Here is a 17,588-nt window from a genome sequence, read left to right as displayed (position 1 = left end):
CACCTCCATCTCCGAGCTGTGCGCGTGCACCTTCTGCACCATGTCCTCGGCCTCGCGCATGCGGCGGGTCAGCTGGGGCGAGTACTCGGCCGGGGTCAGCTCACTGTCGTAGGACCCCAGGATGGCGCGCATGCCGTCCCGCTCCTGTGGGCACAGAGGGCAAGAGGTCAGGCCCGCGCGGGCGAGTGGCGTGAGGGAGACAGGAGCAGCGTGGTGGGCTTGGGGTCAAGTTCGAGGGGCAGGCTGCCAGGTGGGGCCCCCTGGGTGGCTCCTTGAAGAGCTCGAGCTGGACACTTAGCCCGACAGAGCCCACCAAGGCCAAGACGGGCTCTGGCTGCTCTGAAGCCGCAGCGCAGCTTGGCCAGTGCCCGGTGAGCCTGGGGCCCAGCCTCGAGCTGCACCGTCTGACCTGCGGGGGCCAGCAGAGGGCAGGGGCTGCCTCCATCAGGGTCGGCACCCCTCCCTCCCCGAGTCTGCAGTGTCCCCCAGCTGGGCAGAAGGTCTGAGCCAGTGCTCTGGGTCAGTGTGACCTCCTGAGTCCCGGCAAACAGACCAAGGGACACAGCAGTGGGGTCCGCCAGCAAGTGGGTTGGAGTAACCCCGCTCCCGTGACTTCTGACCTGGCCTTTGACCCAGCAACACTCAGAGCGAGGGTCTAAGCAGAAGATTCGGTGGGTAAGGAGAGGTCCCTCTAAGCAGGGAGGCGGCAGGTGTCCAGCAGGGCCGAGGAGTCCTCCCAGAGCGCTGACAGGCCCCAGGACCCCCGCGGCACCAGCTCTGGCCTCGGCAAGCTCCTCCCCACCACCCCCCCGAGCCCATGGGGTGCCAGAGGCCACGGTCCTGGGCGTCACCGTGCACCAGCCACGCCCGGCACCCCTCCTCCACGTAAAGATGCAGCTCAGGTTTCGTGGGGCACACGGACCACACAGCGCTGAGACCACCCCTTAGAGCCACACAGGAGTCCCCACCCAGTGGTACCCTACTGGAAACGATGGCTGGAAACGGCACGAGCCCTGGCAGAGACAGGCGGCGCCTCCTGAGCCACACGGGAAGACCCCTTCCTGAGATGCTGGCGAAGGGAGAACAGCAGGGGAGGCCCTCAGAGACGGAGGCTGTCCCCAAGGCCAGGAATGGAGCCGCCCTGGCAGCCGGGGAAAGGGGGCTCCCCTCCCCCCACTGGGGGCCTGGAACCATGGGCCAGTCTCTTCTGGATGCAGCCCCCAAGGGTGCAGGGAGGAGACCTCGCTCCTAGCAGGCTGCAGCACGAGCTGAGGGCTGGCACCTGCCCTCCTCCTGCCCCCATGTCTCCCGGCTGCGGCCGAGGAGGCCCACACAGGCTGCACAATTAGACAAAATCAGGTCCCCTGCAGACAGCCAGGCTTAACGAGAGCACGGCTTCTCAAACCTCCCATCTTGCGCATCTCCCGGGTCCTGTGAAACCTCCTTTCAGATTCAGCAGGTCTGGGGTGGGGCCTGAGAGTCTGCCTTTCTAACAGGCGACGTTGCTGGTGTGCGGGCCACACTGGGGAGCTCAGTGGCCTAGCCTGGGCCAGCACAGCCCAGGAAGCAAAGGTGGCTCCCACGAGACCACGTCCGGGTCCCAGCTCTGCTCCGGGCAACCCGAGGCCAGCGCTTTCGTCCACCTGAGCCACCTCCCTGATCAGCGGGGTGGGTCATCAGCACATTGCACAGGCCGGCCGGGGTGACTGATGCCCTCCTGGACCAAGCAGCCAGCCGCCGGCCTGTGAGCCACGAGGCTCACATGGTGACAGCAGCCCTCTCATCCACACCGGCAAACAGACCTCCACGTTTGGACTCCAGGGCGCAGCCCCTCCCGCAGGCATGCCCGGCGCAGCAGCTGGAGAAGCTCGTGCAGCCCTGCTCTGCACCCCAGCCGGCGCCCCTCGCAGCCCACACACCTGCCAGGGCACCGCGTCCCGGGCGAGCCACAGGGCCAGCCACACCAGCAGCGACTCCGAGGCATGTTCTCGGACCCTCTGCCCCGTGCTCTCGGCCGCTGCTTCCGTGAACTGAGGCCCGACTGCCCGGGCAGAGACCTGCCCCAACTGCTGCTCCACCCCAAGCACCATTGCTGCCCCCGCAGTCTGCCCAGGCCCCTCCTTCTCAGGTGAGACTGGTGAAGACTGGGGGCTCACAGGGTCCCCTCTTCTCCCTCAGGAGCCCACGGCCCCCACCCGCCGAGTTCAGCGGTCTACTGCGCACCCGGGCCTCTGGCTGGGCCGTCACCCCAGCACGGACCTCATCATTAGTTGATGACAAAAAATTCAATAAGTGAGAAATTAAAGCTACAAATCCAACTGGAACTGGTCACACATCCGTGGAAAATTTGTTTCCAACAGGAAGGTTTATCGAGTGTCACAATTTTATTGAAATCCTGTATCTTCCCATTGACTTTTATGGTTTCGAGCTGGTTACACAGTTATTATTACCAGAGCATCGATGCCACGCAGGGGCCGGGGAGGAGCTTCCTTTCATAAACAAGCTGTAATTGTCACCTTTATTGACCAATAAATCTCCAAAATGCTGCCTCCCACTACGGTTCTCTTCTATTACGTCTCCAGGCTAGCAAAGAGGAAGATATAAAATTGAAAGTTTGCTGTTTGTACCTTCTAAGGAAATCGTTTTGCCATTTAGTCATGAAGCAGCAAAACTGGGCTGGTTTGATCTGATAACGACTTTTTAATGACAGATTCCACTTGTGGTGAAGGGCCCTTCGTTTCCACTTGACCAGCGAGGGGACTAATCCCTGAACAAACAGGCACCCAGCCTGAGCTGAGGAGCTGCGCAGACGCCTCCAGGTACAGACAGGACGGGGCTCCCCTGGGTGCTTCTCCCTGGGGACACCACAGCCCCGTCTGTCCCGGCACACTTGCTTGTCACGTGATCAGCGCAACCCAAAGAGCGTGGTCACAGCATCGCGCAGGGAGAAATGGACTGAGGACGCGGGGGAGGGGGCAGTGATGGAAGCTGCCCTCGAACCCCAGGCCCAGCCTGCAGTGCCCAGCGGGGTGCGGGAGAGCGGAGGCCGCGACTGGCAGCAAAGGCAGCGGCCGTGACCCTGCTCCGACCCTGCCAGCCCCAGCTTCAGAGCTCCGGTCTGTGACTGACAGGCTGGCCCTGACAGCCCCACACTCCCTGACAGACGAAGCGTTTGGGGTGATACGTACCGACCCTCCTGTACACAGGCCTCAAGGACCAGATGGAGAAAGCAAAGGGGGATGACCAGGCCTGGCTGGGCGGCAGAGGGTCTGCACACATCCTGCGGATGGCGCTCCTGGCGTCTACCCGGAGCTCGCGCCAATGCCCAACTCGGGGACAAGGCCGGGGCCGCTCCGCGTAGGCAGCTCAAGAGCCCAGCCTTGCAATGCCTCTGGGCTGGCTCGGGAGGGTGCCAAGAGGACGCCAGGGCACACAGCTCCAGACCCTCGCTACCCGTCACCGTCTTCCTGCCCCTCCTCCATGACCGGCTCAGAGCTCTGCAGGCTTGCGAGTGGGAACCAGGGCAGTACCAAGGCGATGTGGTCTCTGCAAGTTCTGGAATATTCCCAATAAGAACCCAGAATCTGAGGATGGCAGAGATGAAACCAACGCTTTCTTCTTTAATGTACATGAAGGGAGTGGAGAGCCTCAGTGGTGCTGAGAAGCGGTGGAGAAAGGAAGTCATATAGAGCTTGGAAGCCTCTCAGATCAAGTGCAGGCCACTGTTTCCTGGAAAGAAAACGGGGGCAGAGGTGCAAAGTCACTTGTCCAAGCCCCACAGGGAGGATGGGCACAGGCCAGCCAATAACCAGGCGGCAGCCAAACTCTACAGCCCCGGGCCCAGCCCGGCAGCCCGAGCGTGCACTCAGCAGGCCTCTGCAGGAGGGGGCGGGAGGTTCCGGTGGGCACTGAGAGTCCTGCCCGGGGGAAGGCTGGGCTAGGGAATGGGCGGGGGCAGAAGCGGGGCGTGCAGGTGGACGCAAGCTGGGGGATACAGAGGGGATGGGTACGGAGTCTGAGCCAGGACCCCTCCCTCTAACCTGTCAGCGGATGCTGCCAATTCCGTCCACAGGAACGCATTTCCGCCCCCCTCCCCCGCCAGCAGCTTGTTACCTGGGTGGGGCTGGTTAGGAACGCAGGTTCCAGGGGCCCACCCGGCCCTTCGGCTCCCTGGGGACGGATTCCCGAAGTGCCAAGATGCTGAGCCTGCCCTCACCTCAGGCCTCTGCTTTGCTGACCCCTCAGTCTGGAGATTTCTCCCCCCGGGACACGTCTGGCCCTCTCGTCCTTCAGGCCCGTCCCTGCCGGCCACGCGGCCTAGCGCACCTCACCACGCACAGCTCTGCTCACCGCCATCACCGTCCGTCTTTCCTTCTACAACTCAAGCCCCAGGTCTCCCAGGCCTGGCCAGCTCTAGGCTGAAGGGGAAACCAGTGACGGGTGGGGGGAGGAGGGGGGAATCCTCTCCTGAAAGGCTACGGCTTATAGCAGGGAGGCAAGACCCTCTGCCCACGTGGTTTCATTCAGATCAGCCCCCTCTGCAGGCAGAGGAAAGGGTCCTACGACTCCGGAATCCGACAGCTCTGGGTGGACAGGCAAAGCCGTGGACACAGAGAACAATGTTCTGGGGCACGAGGAGGATGCGAAAATCCAGGCAGGCGGGGGAATGAGTCGGAGAGGCAAGAACACGCAGAGGCGGAGCTCTAAGAACGCACGTGCACGCACGTGCACACGCACGTGTGAGATAAACCTTCACAGGCCAAGTCCCCCAACTTCCTGCTCACCTGAAGGGAGCAGGCAGAGAGCGTTTCTCAATGCTTCTGTCTCTAATGGCCCCTAAGGCCACCAGCAGAAGAGCCCCGCTGGCGTGCGGGGCCTCCCGGGAGTGCTGGGAGCAACAAGCTGCCCAGAACCCTGCTACCCTGGAAAGCTCCCGCCTGCCTCCCCTCCTTCATCCTCCTCTCACTGCCCTGGGCGAGAGCGGGCTCAGCGGGCAGGGGGCGTGGGGGTAGGGCAAGGGGGGCAGGGGTGAGATGCAGGCCTCAGGAGGGCCCAAGGACCAGGCCCGCAGCTCCTGGGCGCTGGAGAGGGTGCGCAGACAGTGAGGGGGCCACGGCAGACCCCGGGGGGGCCCGGGGGGGGGGGCCGCAGACGCAGAGGCCCCAGATGCTTTAGGAAGCGTCTGGGCTTCCCGGTGGGCACGTCTGGGGAAGGGCGCTCCACCCGGCATGCCCTCGTGGGAGGGAGCAGCGGTGGTGATGACCACCGTGAACCCCAGCTGGTCCTCCACGTGCGGCTGAGCTTCGCCGCGCAGCCCCAACATGCTGACGGGCACCCAGGGGTGGAGAGACACGCACGCGCCCCACGCAGAGGCTGGAGAAGCACGTGCGGGCGGAAGCACACACCGCTGCGACAGAGGACGGGCCTGCCCCCGCCGGGTGTGTGCGAGGTGCTGCCTGATGCAGGCCCATCAGAGCTGTAAGCCCGGGCCTTGGGGTGGCTGTGGGCCCTGAGGACGAGGATGCTGACCACAGCCCCCAGGGCCTGCGGTGAGGACGGCCACGGCCCAGGGCAGGCACGGGGCCCACAGGGAGGACGCCCAGGCGAGAGCTCAGACCCTGAAGGAAGCCGGCCCCCTCAAGGGAGCGCCAGTGAGGGAGGAGGAGGGGGCATCAGTCGAGGGCCCAGGAAGGCGCGAGCACCCCGGCCGGCTGGGCCCCAGCCCTGGTTCACGAAGACTAGCTGTGTGACCTCAGGAAAAATAACTGCCCTCCCTGAGCCTCAGGCCTGTGAAACGAAAAGCACAAGGAACCTCTCGGGGTGGCTGAAGTCCCAGCAGAGCACTGGGCACGCGGGGCTTTGGCACGCCTGGCGCCCGCCAGGGCTGCAAGGGCAGCGGCAGCGGTGCGGTCACTGCTGCTCCCACCCCCACTTCATCTAGTTCTTCTCTGGCGCCCAGGGCAGACAGCGTGCAGGACACGGCGAGGCCGGCCCCTCCCGAGGCCCACCGCGCCCCGGCTTCGGAAGCCCCCCCACCCGGCGAGGCAGGCATTGCTCGGGGATTCTCGAGCCCACTCCTCGGGGGCGGAAACCGCATCGGAGACGAGGTCCTGCCGATCCCAGGGTGCGAGCCCAGAGGCCGGGGCTGTGGCGCCCACAGCGTCAGGGGCCCCACTTCTGGGCCCTCCTGGTGGTAGGGGGGGCATACCTGTGTGTTTTCACCGTCACAAGCCCACCTCCCGGCCAGAGCTGCTGCCCAGTTCACCCTCCCGGCCGACCGCTCAGCCCTCCGCCCACCTGCAGGGCTCCGCGGGGGCCCTTCCAACCCAGCCCTTCTGCCACCACGAGCCCTCAACAAGTCTAGCACCCCTACCCGACCCCACTCATCCCACAACACCATCATGTTTTAATAAGAAAATGAAATTCATGACCCTAAACAGCTACAGAGTCCCGTTCCAATGGCCTCTCCACTCACACGGAGTCACCAAAAGAAACGCAGTGGATGGAGGCAGAAACGTGGAACTGCTGCGTGGGACGCTGCGCGGGAGGGTGGAAGCTGGCCCCCGCGAGCTGCGTTGCTGGGCCCAATCCTGGCCGCTCGCTTCCCAAACAAGTGGGCAGTGCAGAGGTGGGCTGTGCCTCCACCTCCTGGGGTCCCCTGAGCGCCGTGATGAGCACCGAGGGGTCCCAGTGTCAGGTGTGTCTGGGTTGGACAAACCCAGGCTCAAATCCTGACTCCACCACAAACCAGCTGTGCAACCCCGGGCAGGCGACTTAACCTCTCTGAACTTGCCCTTCTCACGCAAAATGGGGGCATGACCACCCGAGGGAGGGGCTGAAAGATGAACAAAGATTACTTGATAAACACAAAACGGTGCCTGCGGAGAGAAGGGCTAGGGACGGCCTCATACAGCCGTGAGGACCCCAGGAGGAGGGGAGGACGGGCCCACGCCTGGCACCTCCACCTCCCAATGCCCGCCTCTCTCCTCCCTCCCCCTCATCCCGCCCCAGGCTCACTGGCCCAAACACGTCAGCTTTTCCTTCCGCCAAGTGATGGTCTCAGTACCCTTGAGCCCAGGCAGGTGTGGCAGCTCGCTCACAGGCACAGCACTGTACAGGCCACAAGCCGTCACGTGCGTCATCCCGTGTGCTTTTCAAAACTGCATCAGGCAGGGCTCCCAGCCCGGGGTCACCAGGAGCCGGTGCCGGCGACCAGCTCTGGGACAAGACGGCCGGTGCGGCTGTGGCCTCCTCACGCCTGCCCCTCTGAGCGGCTGGAAGGCGAAACCACAAGAGCTGAAGCCCACGGGCAAGGCCAGCGGCCACTGGTCTGAGGCCCCAGCACACCCTGGTGCTCCTACCACACGGCAACCCGTGGGGACCAGGCCCCAGGACCTGGGGGCCTCCCCGCTAGCCTCCCACTCCCGTTAACACGACCAGACTGCTCACAGCACGGGGCTGGTACAGCGGAGCAAAGGGATCCGAGGGCATCGAGACCACAGGGGACGCTCCCCACCAACCCAGAGCAGCTCTGTGCTCGGGAGCGGGTGCCCCTCCCGCCCACACTGCCTGGGCACCAGCCGACGGGGCTCCCGCGGGAAGGAGGCCACCCCCAGGGGCTGCGGAGGCGAAGGAACCGACGTGACTTCAACTCCATCTAAAGACAACAAGAGGCAGGAGAGGCGGCCACCCTCTGAGGCTACAGACACCAGCAAACGGGGCGCTCAAACCACCTGACACGTTCTGGAAAACCCACAGCACTCGAGAAGGATGAAATTCACTTTCTCGCTCTGTGTTCACTGACGCGGAAGCAATTCCGGAAGAAAAGAAGGGACCCCGCGAAGGAGGGGAGCTGCAAGGGCAGCTCGGAAGAGAAGAACCACAGCCTGGCTGGGCAGCCTCCTGGAGGCCGGACGACCAAGAGCCCAGCGGGCTGCACCCCGCCCATTCCCCTCCCCAGAGACGGCTGACGGGAAGACGATGTCCACCCACGGCCCCGGCCCGCCCTGCGGCTACCCCTCCACTCTCACGCCTCTGGTCGCAGCCCCTAATCCTGCTGCCCCCTCCAGGACACCTCTGCTCATGGCGCAGCCCCCTGCAAGGAGGCCTGAAGGGCCTCCACTGCCGCCCCTTGACCCTGGCTGGTTCTGGGGACCCGGGCCCCACCTCTGCAGCCCCACAGGTCAAGTCAAGGACACGATGCCCGGGGACACTGGCATTTCTGCCCCAACACTGGACCAGGACACGGCCTGTAATTTCCCCGACAGGTGCTCTGAACGTCAGATTATCAGGAGAGAAGAGGTTGAAGAAAGGAGAAAGGACGTGGGAAAAGGCGCCACGTCCAGAAGACCGTGAGCTGCACGCAGCCCGCACACTGGCAGGGCCGAGGGCTGGCACTCGAGATGCTTCTCCTCCGTCTGCCTCCACCTGCACCCTTCCCACCCCGATGCCGCGGGATGAGCCGGACCCAAAGCCCCTGCACTACAGACACGAGCCCCTGCCCGAGACCCTGAGCGGGGCAGGGACCTGGGCTGCCAGGACTCCCTGGGCCACCTCCGCCTGGGCCTTCGCCTCCCTGTGCTGGGAGACGTGAACTCCAGCCGACGGCTGCAGGTTCGCAGGGTCAGAGGCCCTGCTTCCTCGGGTGCTGCCCAGCGCGGACAGGACAGCGGCCAGAGGCGACGTGCCACACCAGAGCATATCATATCATATTCAAACTTCAGAAAATCAAGGACAGAGGAATCCAAAAATGCCAGAAACCATGCAAGTGAGATGAGAATGTAGGGAAATATTGTAAGTGTTGAAAGAAAAAACCCACCATCCTAGAATTCTGTATCTAGTGAAATTACCCTTCAAGAGTAAAAAATAAAGATTTTCTCAGACCAAAAAAAAAAACAAAGAGAGAGGGGGGTTTGTTGCTGGTGCACCTGCCCTAAAAAATATTAAAAGGAGTTCTCGAGAGAGAAGCAAAATGACAGAGGCCAGAAAGTCAGATCTACATAAAGAAAGGAAGAGATTCAGAGAAGGAATAATTGAAGGTGAAACAGAATCTTTTACTTTTCTTAGTCATAACTGACCTAATGGATAACTGCTCAAAGCAACAGCAGCAATGATGCATTGGGTGCCTGCAGCACCTGCGTGCGTGCAACGAAGGACAGCGCTACTATACAGGACACGAGGGGGGACGGTCACAAGGTGACTGCACTAAACTGTGAAATGGTACAGTGTGATTTCAAAGTGCACTTACTTTGAAATGTGTATTTCAAACTCCAGGGCAGTCATTAAAAAGAATTATTTAGGAAGTATAATTCATGAGCTAAGAGAGAAGAACTGAAATCATATAAAACGCTCAGTTAACACCAAACAAGGCAGATCAAGAGGGGAAGATAAAAAAGAAACAACGAACAAGTGTCCAAATAGAAAACAGCAACAGACCCCAGAGATACTGAACGAGCGACACCAGCTATGACATCACGTGTGAATGATCTAAACACGCCAATTAAAAGATACTGTCACAACGGTTTAAGAAACAACATCCCATTATGTTGTCTATAAAATACCCACATTAAATATAAAAACACAGATAGACTTAAAAGTTAAGGGATAAAGATATGCCATGCTAACCTTAATCAAAAGAAAGAAGGCGGCAGTCCTTAGTAATCTCAGGCACAGCAGACCTCAGGACAAAGAAAGCTATCAGGGATAAAGAGGGGCATTACACAAGGATAAAGGGCTCAATACTCCCAGGAAGACATAATGCTTAACACATATGTGCCTAACAACAGGGGGTCAAATTACATGAGGCAAAACTGACAGCACTGCAAGGAGAAAGAGGTGTATCCACCTGGCACAGCTGGAGACCTCCACACCCCTCTATCAGTAACTGACAGATCCAGCAGGCAGGAAATCAGGGAGGACACAGCTGAACCAAACAGCACCATCAATCAACTAACTGGGTCTGACACTGATAAAATACTTCATCCAACAACAGCAAGATACACATTGTTCTCAAGTCACACGAACGTTCACCAAGATAGACCACATTCTAGGACACAAAACACATCTCAACACATTTCAAAGAACACAGATCAAGCAAGGTAAGCTCTCGGAGCATACTGGAATTAAACTAGAAACTGGTAACAGAAAGATGGCTAGACAGTCCCGAAACAGGTGGAGATTAAACAACACTTCTAAATAACACACAAATCAAAGAAGAAGTCTTAAGAGAAATTTAACAATATTTTTAACAGAATGAAAATGAAAACACAACTTATCAAGATTTGTGGGATGTAGGAAAAGCAGCACTTAGAGGGAAATTTATAGCCTTAAATTCATATTTAGAAAAGAGAATCTAAAATCAATCATCTAAGCTTCCATCTTAGGAAACTTAAAAGAAGAGCAATATAAACCTTAAGCAAGCAGAAGAAAATCATAATAAAAATAAGAACAAAAACATCAATGAAACTGGAAACAGGAAATCAATTGAGAAAACAAACCAAACCAAACACATGTTCTTTGAAAAGGTAGCAAAAATGATAAACCTCTAAGCAGGCTGACCAAGAAAAAAAGAGAGAAGACACAAATTCCTAGTATCAGAAATGAGAGGGGGGTTATCACTATTAGTCCCATGGATGTAAAAAAGAATACAGCAGCATTATCAACAATGCTATACCCAGAAATTTTAAAACTTAGATGAAGTGGACCAATACCTTGAAAGACGCAAACTATCAAAATTCACAAGAGGAGAAATAGAAAATCTGAGTAGGCCTGTGTCTATGAAAGAAATCAAATTAATACTTAATAACCTTCCTAAAAAGAAAGCACCAGACCCATATGGTTTCCCTGGTGAATTCTACCAAATATTTAAGCAAGAAATTGCTTAAACTCTTCCAGAAAACGGAAGCAGTCATACATACATTTCTGCGTATGATACTGTAATGGTGGACACGTGACGCCATGCATTTGTCAAAACCCGAAGAACTCTACAACACAAAGAGTAAACCTTAATGTAACTGATGGACTTTAATTAATGATAATGTATCGATATTGGTTCATTAACTGTGACATTTATACCACACTAATGCACGATGTTAATATTAGGCAAAACTGTGGGGTGGGGGAAATAAGATGGGAGCTCTATACCATCTTCTTGGTTTTTCCATAAACTCTTCCAAATGCAAAGTTTACTAATTAAAAAATATTCTATAATATGGACATCAACATAACCCTCTGCGTCCCCCTCCCCCCCAAAAAAACAAGCAACAAGCAAAAAAACAATAAAAGGAACTGGAGTCGAGGGAGAACAAATCAGCTGCCCGAGTCAGATGACAGCACATTTCTGGAAAGAGTCTATGGAAGTCAAAGGACAGTGGAAGGAACCCTCAAAGGGTGCAGGTGGAAGGCTGCCAACCTAGAACTCTACACTCAGCAAAAAAAAATCCTCCCAAAATAAGTTTAGTAAATACATTTTCAACCCAAGAAAAACTAAGACAATTCCTCAGCACACATCACACCAAGGGAAGTACTAGAGGGTATCAGTACAGACAGAAGAAAAATGATCTCATGGACGTTTATGCAGGTGGTAACAAATATGTATAAAAGCAAAGTCACAATGGAAACTGATAAATATTTTGAACTAAATAAGAAAAATACAGTATATCAACACTAAATTATGCATCTAAATTTACAGCCTTAAATGCATACATGAGAAGAGAAGATTAAAACCAATCATCTGCATATACAACTCAAAAAGTCAGGACAAGAAAAACAAATTAAACCAAAGAAAGGTAATAATAAGTATAAAAATAGAAATTAATGAACTAGAATACATACAGTATAGAATCAATAAACCAAAACTTGGCTCATTCAAGTGATTAATTGAACCCTTGATGAGACAAATCAAGAGAGAGATTAAATAACCAAATAATGAGACTGAAAAAGACATAACCACAGACCATTAAAAATATTTTAAAATCTAACAAGATATACTAAACTTCACATGAATTGAAAACTTTAGATAAAATGATAAAATAGGGCTTCACTGGTGGCGCAGTGGTTGAGAGTCCGCCTGCCGATGCAGGGGACGCAGGTTCGTGCTCTGGTCCGGGAAGATCCCACGTGCCGTGGAGTGGCTGGGCCCGTGAGCCATGGCCACTGAGCCTGCGTGTCCGGAGCCTGTGCTCCACAAAGGGAGAGGCCACAACAGTGAGAGGCCCGCGTATAGCAAAAAAAAAAAAAAAAAAAAAGATAAAATAGACAATCTTTTAAAAAACAAAGCTTAGGGCTTCCCTGGTGGCACAGTAGTTAAGAATCTGCCTGCCGATGCAGGGGACATGGGTTCGATCCCCGGCCTGGGAAGATCCCACATACCGTGGAACAACGAAGCCCGTGCACCACAACTACTGAGCCTGCACTCTATAGCCCGTGAGCCACAACTACTGAGCCCACGTGCCACAACTACTGAAGCCTGTGCACCTGGAGCCCGTGCTCTGCAACAAGAGAAGCCACAACAATGAGAAGCCTGCGCACCGCAACGAAGAGTAGCCCCTGCTCGCCGCAACTAGAGAAAGCCCATGCACAGCAACGAAGACCCAACACAGGCAAAAACAAAAAATAAATACATTTATTAAAAAACCCACAAAGCTTATCATAACTGAATCAAGAAGAAAAAGAAAATCTGAATAGTTTCAAAGTCTTTAAAAGAAAAGAATCTTCCCAACACAAAAACTCCAGGTCTAGATGCCTTTATCGGTGAATTCTACCAAACTTTTAAGGAAGAAATACCACCAATCTTACACAAATTATTACAAAGAAGGGAAAAGAGAATTTCCTAACTCATTTTATAAAGTCAGAACAACCATGACACCAAAACCTGATAAGGACTTTATAAGAAATAAAAATTGTCAAGATCTCTCATAAACACAGATGCAAAAATCCCTGAACTGCTTATTAGCAAACCAAATAAAGCATTACTTACAAGGGATAATCCAGACAAGTCTGTTTATTCCTGGAATGCAGTTTGCTTTAACATTTGGAAATCAATTAATTAAATTCTCCAAATTAACAGAATAAAAAAGAAAATCATGATCATCTCAATATATGCAGTAAAAGCAGTTCATTAAAATTTAACAGGTATTCATGATTAAAACAATAAAACGAAAAAACCCTCACAGCAAATGAGGAACGGAAGGGACACTCTTTGATCTGATAGATTCCCGCACGACAGTCATCATCTGTGACGGTGGAGGACTGAAAAGGAAGCAAAGCTATTGACACTTCTGTTTAAAACAGTACTGGGGAATCTAAGTCGTAGAATAAGGCAAGAAAAGACATAACGGTATGAAGATCAGAAAGAACTGAAAAACTATTATTAGTAGCTGACACAACTGTGAACACAAAAAATCCATTAAAACTTGCAAATAAATTATTAAAATAAGTAAACTTAGTAATGTTGCTGGATCAAAGTCAAAATTCAAAGTTCAATTACATTTGTACATGCCAGCAAAAAGAGTTAGAAAAAGAAATCCTGGCAAAGATGCCATTTATAATATCATCATTAAAAAAAAAAACCCTATGAGATAAGATGTCTACCTAGAAAACTTTAAAAACATTACTGAGAGAAATTAATGACCTAAAAACGTGGAAGCAAATAAAGACGTTCGTGGATCTGAAAACTTAACGTTACAGAAATGCTATTTGATCACCGCACTCCCAGTAAAGTCTCGGCAGGTTTACTGGCGGAAACTGACACTTGACAGGAAAATGCAGAGGGTGGTGATCAGCCCCGGCAGGCAGTCGGATGACAAGGGCGGGGGCGGCCTCCCTATCAGAGAGCGAGGCTCAGTAACTACGGCAGTGTGGTCCCAGCGAAAGGAGAGAGAAGCCCAACCCTGAGTGCAGAGACGCCCGATGCACAGAGGCACACTTAGTCTCATGCAAGCAGCGCTCAGGAGCAGCAGGAAAGGGCCATCTTTTCAATAAATGGTGTCGAGTCAATGGAACGTCCATAGGGGGAGAAAACGAAGCTTGCCAAACACAATAAACCTTCGTGCTGTGAAGTTAAGTGTGAAGTAGCAAAACGTTAAAGAAAATGTTATTATAAGATACATCAGTGTCTTGGGGCAAGCAAAGCTTTCTTAAACAGTGAATACACAAAAACTAATAACCATAAAGGAACTTTCACGTGGACAGAGTAGGTCTCATTAAAATCAAGAACTCAGAGTGAAAAGCTGGGAGAAAATATCTGCAGAACCAACACTGGACAAAAGGCTAGGACCCAGAATGTACAAAGAATTCTTACAAATCAGGGAGGAAAAGGCGGAAGGAAAGAGGGGGCAGGGAACTTGAAAGGGGCTTCACCGAAGCAGGCCTCCAAGTGGCCGGTGAACGTGTGAAGAGGTGTCCAACCTCATCCATACCCTGGGAGGTCGCTGACCCTCCCCGGAACGGCAGGACTTAAAGGAACCACCATGCAAAGCGTGAGCAAGGCTTTGAAGCAACAGGGATGCCCGTGCCCTGCCAGCAAGTGTGTAACCGTCACAGCCACCTTGGCGAACTGACACAAACTGCACAGGTGAACACACAATGGACCCTCCCAGGGGTGCAGAGACAGAGCGCATGCGTGTGCACGTGACCCAAAGACGAATGAAAGAACTGTGCCCAGCTGCACTATTCCGAGCGACAGAAACGAGCACAGAAGATCACACGCTGCACGATTCCACGCACAGAAAGTTCAAAGCCCAGTGAAACCATCTTCCGCGGGAACGTTACACACTGATAAAAAGTTCACAAAAGTAAGTGTTAAAAAAAAGATATTCTGTAGTTTCAGAAGCACGGCTATAGCCGTACAGTCACACTTACAGGAAACAGCTTCTCGGAAAAAACATTCTGCCTGAAGACCAGCTCCCTCTCCCACCCCTGCCGAGAGCAGGAAGGACTCACGGGGAGGCCGAAGGAGCCACACACCGGGCGGGCAGCGCGGCAGCGGAGCGCGGCCACGGGTGACCCGGACTTCCAGCAGGTCCCAGGGAGCCGCATGAGTAGCGAAGAGGGCCAGGAGGGGAAGACAGCGGGGTGTCCCAGGGAGGCCTGACCGCCGCCACACAGGTGGCCTGGAACAGAAGGGAGCCGCCTGGAGAGAAGAGATTAGCGCGGGAGTTGTGATTATAATGCAGAGAGAGGGGACGGAGCAGGGACAGACCGAAACCTCCATGGAGGAGAAGCAGGGCCGACCCCCAGGCCACACTGAGCTGGGGGAGAAGGCTGTCCTTTCTCACCCAAAGTGCCCAGTTCCTCCTCCCGAGAAAACTCAGCTCCTGAGGCCTGAGGTCTTCCAGACAGTGTTTGCCCTAGAATTCTCCTGGGGGCGCAACAGGAGCCAGTGACCCCAATCCTGACCCTCCAGGCCAGCGAGGCCAGGAGAGAGGGTCCAGAAACAGCAGGGCAGAGGGAGGCAGCCCGTCAGCGCGGCCCTACCTGGCCCCTGCACAGCAGAGGCTACGCACCGAGGCCAGTGCACAAGAGGCAGCCGGGAGATGTGGTCCAAACCCAGGGTGGAGGAAAAGGGGCTCTTGCGACAAAAGTCTTCAAAGTAGTCAAAGCTCAGGAACTCCCGTACATCGGGTATAAAAAGGCCAGTTCAGTGGACGATGAGTGAGTTAGAGGGTCATTTTAACAGAATGCAATTCTATTAACTTCCTGGAGAAACCTGAATAAAGCGTCCCCGAACACGTGTCTTGCTTGGCTTCTTCCTAAGGAGCGAAGGCTCATTTGCAGCCGCTTCTCGCGCCAATGAGACCCCGACGAACAGGCTTCTCCAGGACAGTCTTGGGCGACGGTTCTGGAGGAGCCAGAGCTTCCACAAAAGGCAGCGTAACCCCTTTAAAAGTGGTGAAAACTATTACCCTGTGCTCGATGAAAATGCTCCCAGAACAAATCGGACATCGCCCTGGTCACAGCAAACTGAGGACATGAGAAGTTCTTCCCTAGAGAGCTGGTTCGCTGTAATAAGCCCTGATTGTCACGTCCTCACCGCTCTGCTCACGCGTCAGCAGGAACAAGCAGGCCCTGCACCGTGTAAACGGCCACGACCTGGGCTCGCAGTGGCTGCTCCCCGAGCCCGCCTGCTCAACGCGGGATGACAGCGCGTGTCGTCCCCCCCGCCCCCCGCTCCTCTCCATGTGTCACTCCCTGTGTCTGTCAGCCTCCTGCAATGGTCTTATCGTTTACGGAGCTCTGGTCTGCCCAGGCCATCAGATGCAGAGCAGGTCCATGGAGGAGAGGGCTGGCCAACCCGAAAGGCAGCTCCTGTGCCCAGGGTTCCGCTTGCGTCCACCCCGGAGGCACCTACCAAGTCAAGTCCTGCCCTGCCGGCCCCCGCACAGGGAAGGGCCGAGGTCCTGTCTCACTGCCCTGCACTCCATGCACCGGGCACAGCCATCTGAGGTCTGAGTCACTGTCAGGGCCTCCCCCCACCCCCCAACTGCCTACACCAGCCCGCGGAGGGTGGAAGAGATGAGCTGCAGCTCATCTGTGTTTCTCTGTATTTCTCACCAGCAGCTGTGTTCCTGCAACTTCAACCTCCTGATAAAAAGCTCTACAACACCTATTGTAGGCAGGAGTGGGAACCAATCGAGATTTCCCTGAGCAATTTTACTGAGATTTCACACGGCTCTACTACAAATTCCATTTCATTTACGTTCATTGTATGATGTGTCCCCAGCATCGCCGTGACCCAGCACTGAGCTTCCTACAGCAGGTCCTCACCCGGACGTGCCGACAGCTTGGGCCCCGCCTTCGGGAGCCAGCGCTCCAGGCAGACTGATACACCTCATCGCGTGAATCGAAGCCCCGCACAGCCCTGGGCTCTAGCACCTGCTGCTCGTGGGCAGCCATCCGGTCTCCGCCGCTCACCAAACTCCGAGTCCCAGGGGCACCGGCAAGGCCCAAACAGCTCTCGCTAAATTAAAAGCAAGAGCTTCCTCAACGTGAAGGTCAAGTGCCAGACGGGGGTTGCTGCCCCAGCCCCACGGGCAGCTACCCAGAGCTCAGGGACCAGCTCCCTCTGCCAGGCCGCCCTCAGAGCGCGGCTCTGCTGACAGGCCCGGAATTGCAGACCAGGGCTCAGAGCACAAGCACGAACCCACGGGGCAGCGTCCTCAACGAGGCCTCGCGTCCCAGGTGGAAACTCGAGCCAGCGTCACTCTGGATTCAAGTCCAGGGTGGTGGAGGCCCAGCCAGCGTCAGGCGAGTCTGTGAGATGCCAGTCGAGTGAAGAGACTGTCCCGTTCTCCAAGAACTCAGCCTGGGGGGCGACACGGTGGAGACGGGGGGGCGGGGCCTCGGCAGGGGCGGGACGTGAACAGGGCCGAGGAGGAGAGCGCCCAGGGCTGCATGGTGGGGGGTGGGGAGCGGCACGGACAGGGCGGTGTCTCCTCTGTAGAGGACATCCGACAGGGTAACTCATTCCCGGGCACGTGTGCACAGGCCCGATGCCCCAGTGCGCCCGGGCCCCTAAGGGCAAGAGCAGTGCCGCGGGTCCGCACCTCCACGCAGCTCATCCAAGTGCTCCCGCGCGTCTGGGTCTCCGC

The 17,588-nt window shown here is 55.4% G+C and overlaps 1 protein-coding gene across 7 annotated transcripts in view; it reads right to left on the bottom strand.

Annotated features, from left to right (window-relative positions):
• MAD1L1 (mitotic arrest deficient 1 like 1) overlaps positions 1–17,588 on the bottom strand; it is a 312,047-nt gene that overhangs the window by 129,348 nt on the left and 165,111 nt on the right. For 6 of the 7 annotated variants that reach the window (XR_009535576.1, XM_060124133.1, XM_060124132.1 and 3 more), the window contains one exon: positions 4–144. Coding sequence is in view for 6 of the 7 variants with exons in the window: in XM_060124133.1 (XP_059980116.1) it covers positions 4–144 (141 nt within the window). In the remaining variant the exon portion in view is untranslated. Of the gene's footprint in view, positions 1–3; positions 145–14,940; positions 15,131–17,588 lie in introns of all 7 variants that reach the window. The other variant, XM_060124135.1, reaches the window with a different exon arrangement.

The sequence above is a fragment of the Lagenorhynchus albirostris genome, chromosome 15 (genome assembly GCF_949774975.1).
Source record: "Lagenorhynchus albirostris chromosome 15, mLagAlb1.1, whole genome shotgun sequence".
Taxonomy (NCBI): Eukaryota; Metazoa; Chordata; class Mammalia; order Artiodactyla; family Delphinidae; genus Lagenorhynchus; species Lagenorhynchus albirostris.
Note: the sequence above shows the minus strand (reverse complement) of the source record. Positions and strands in the feature narration are given on the sequence as shown.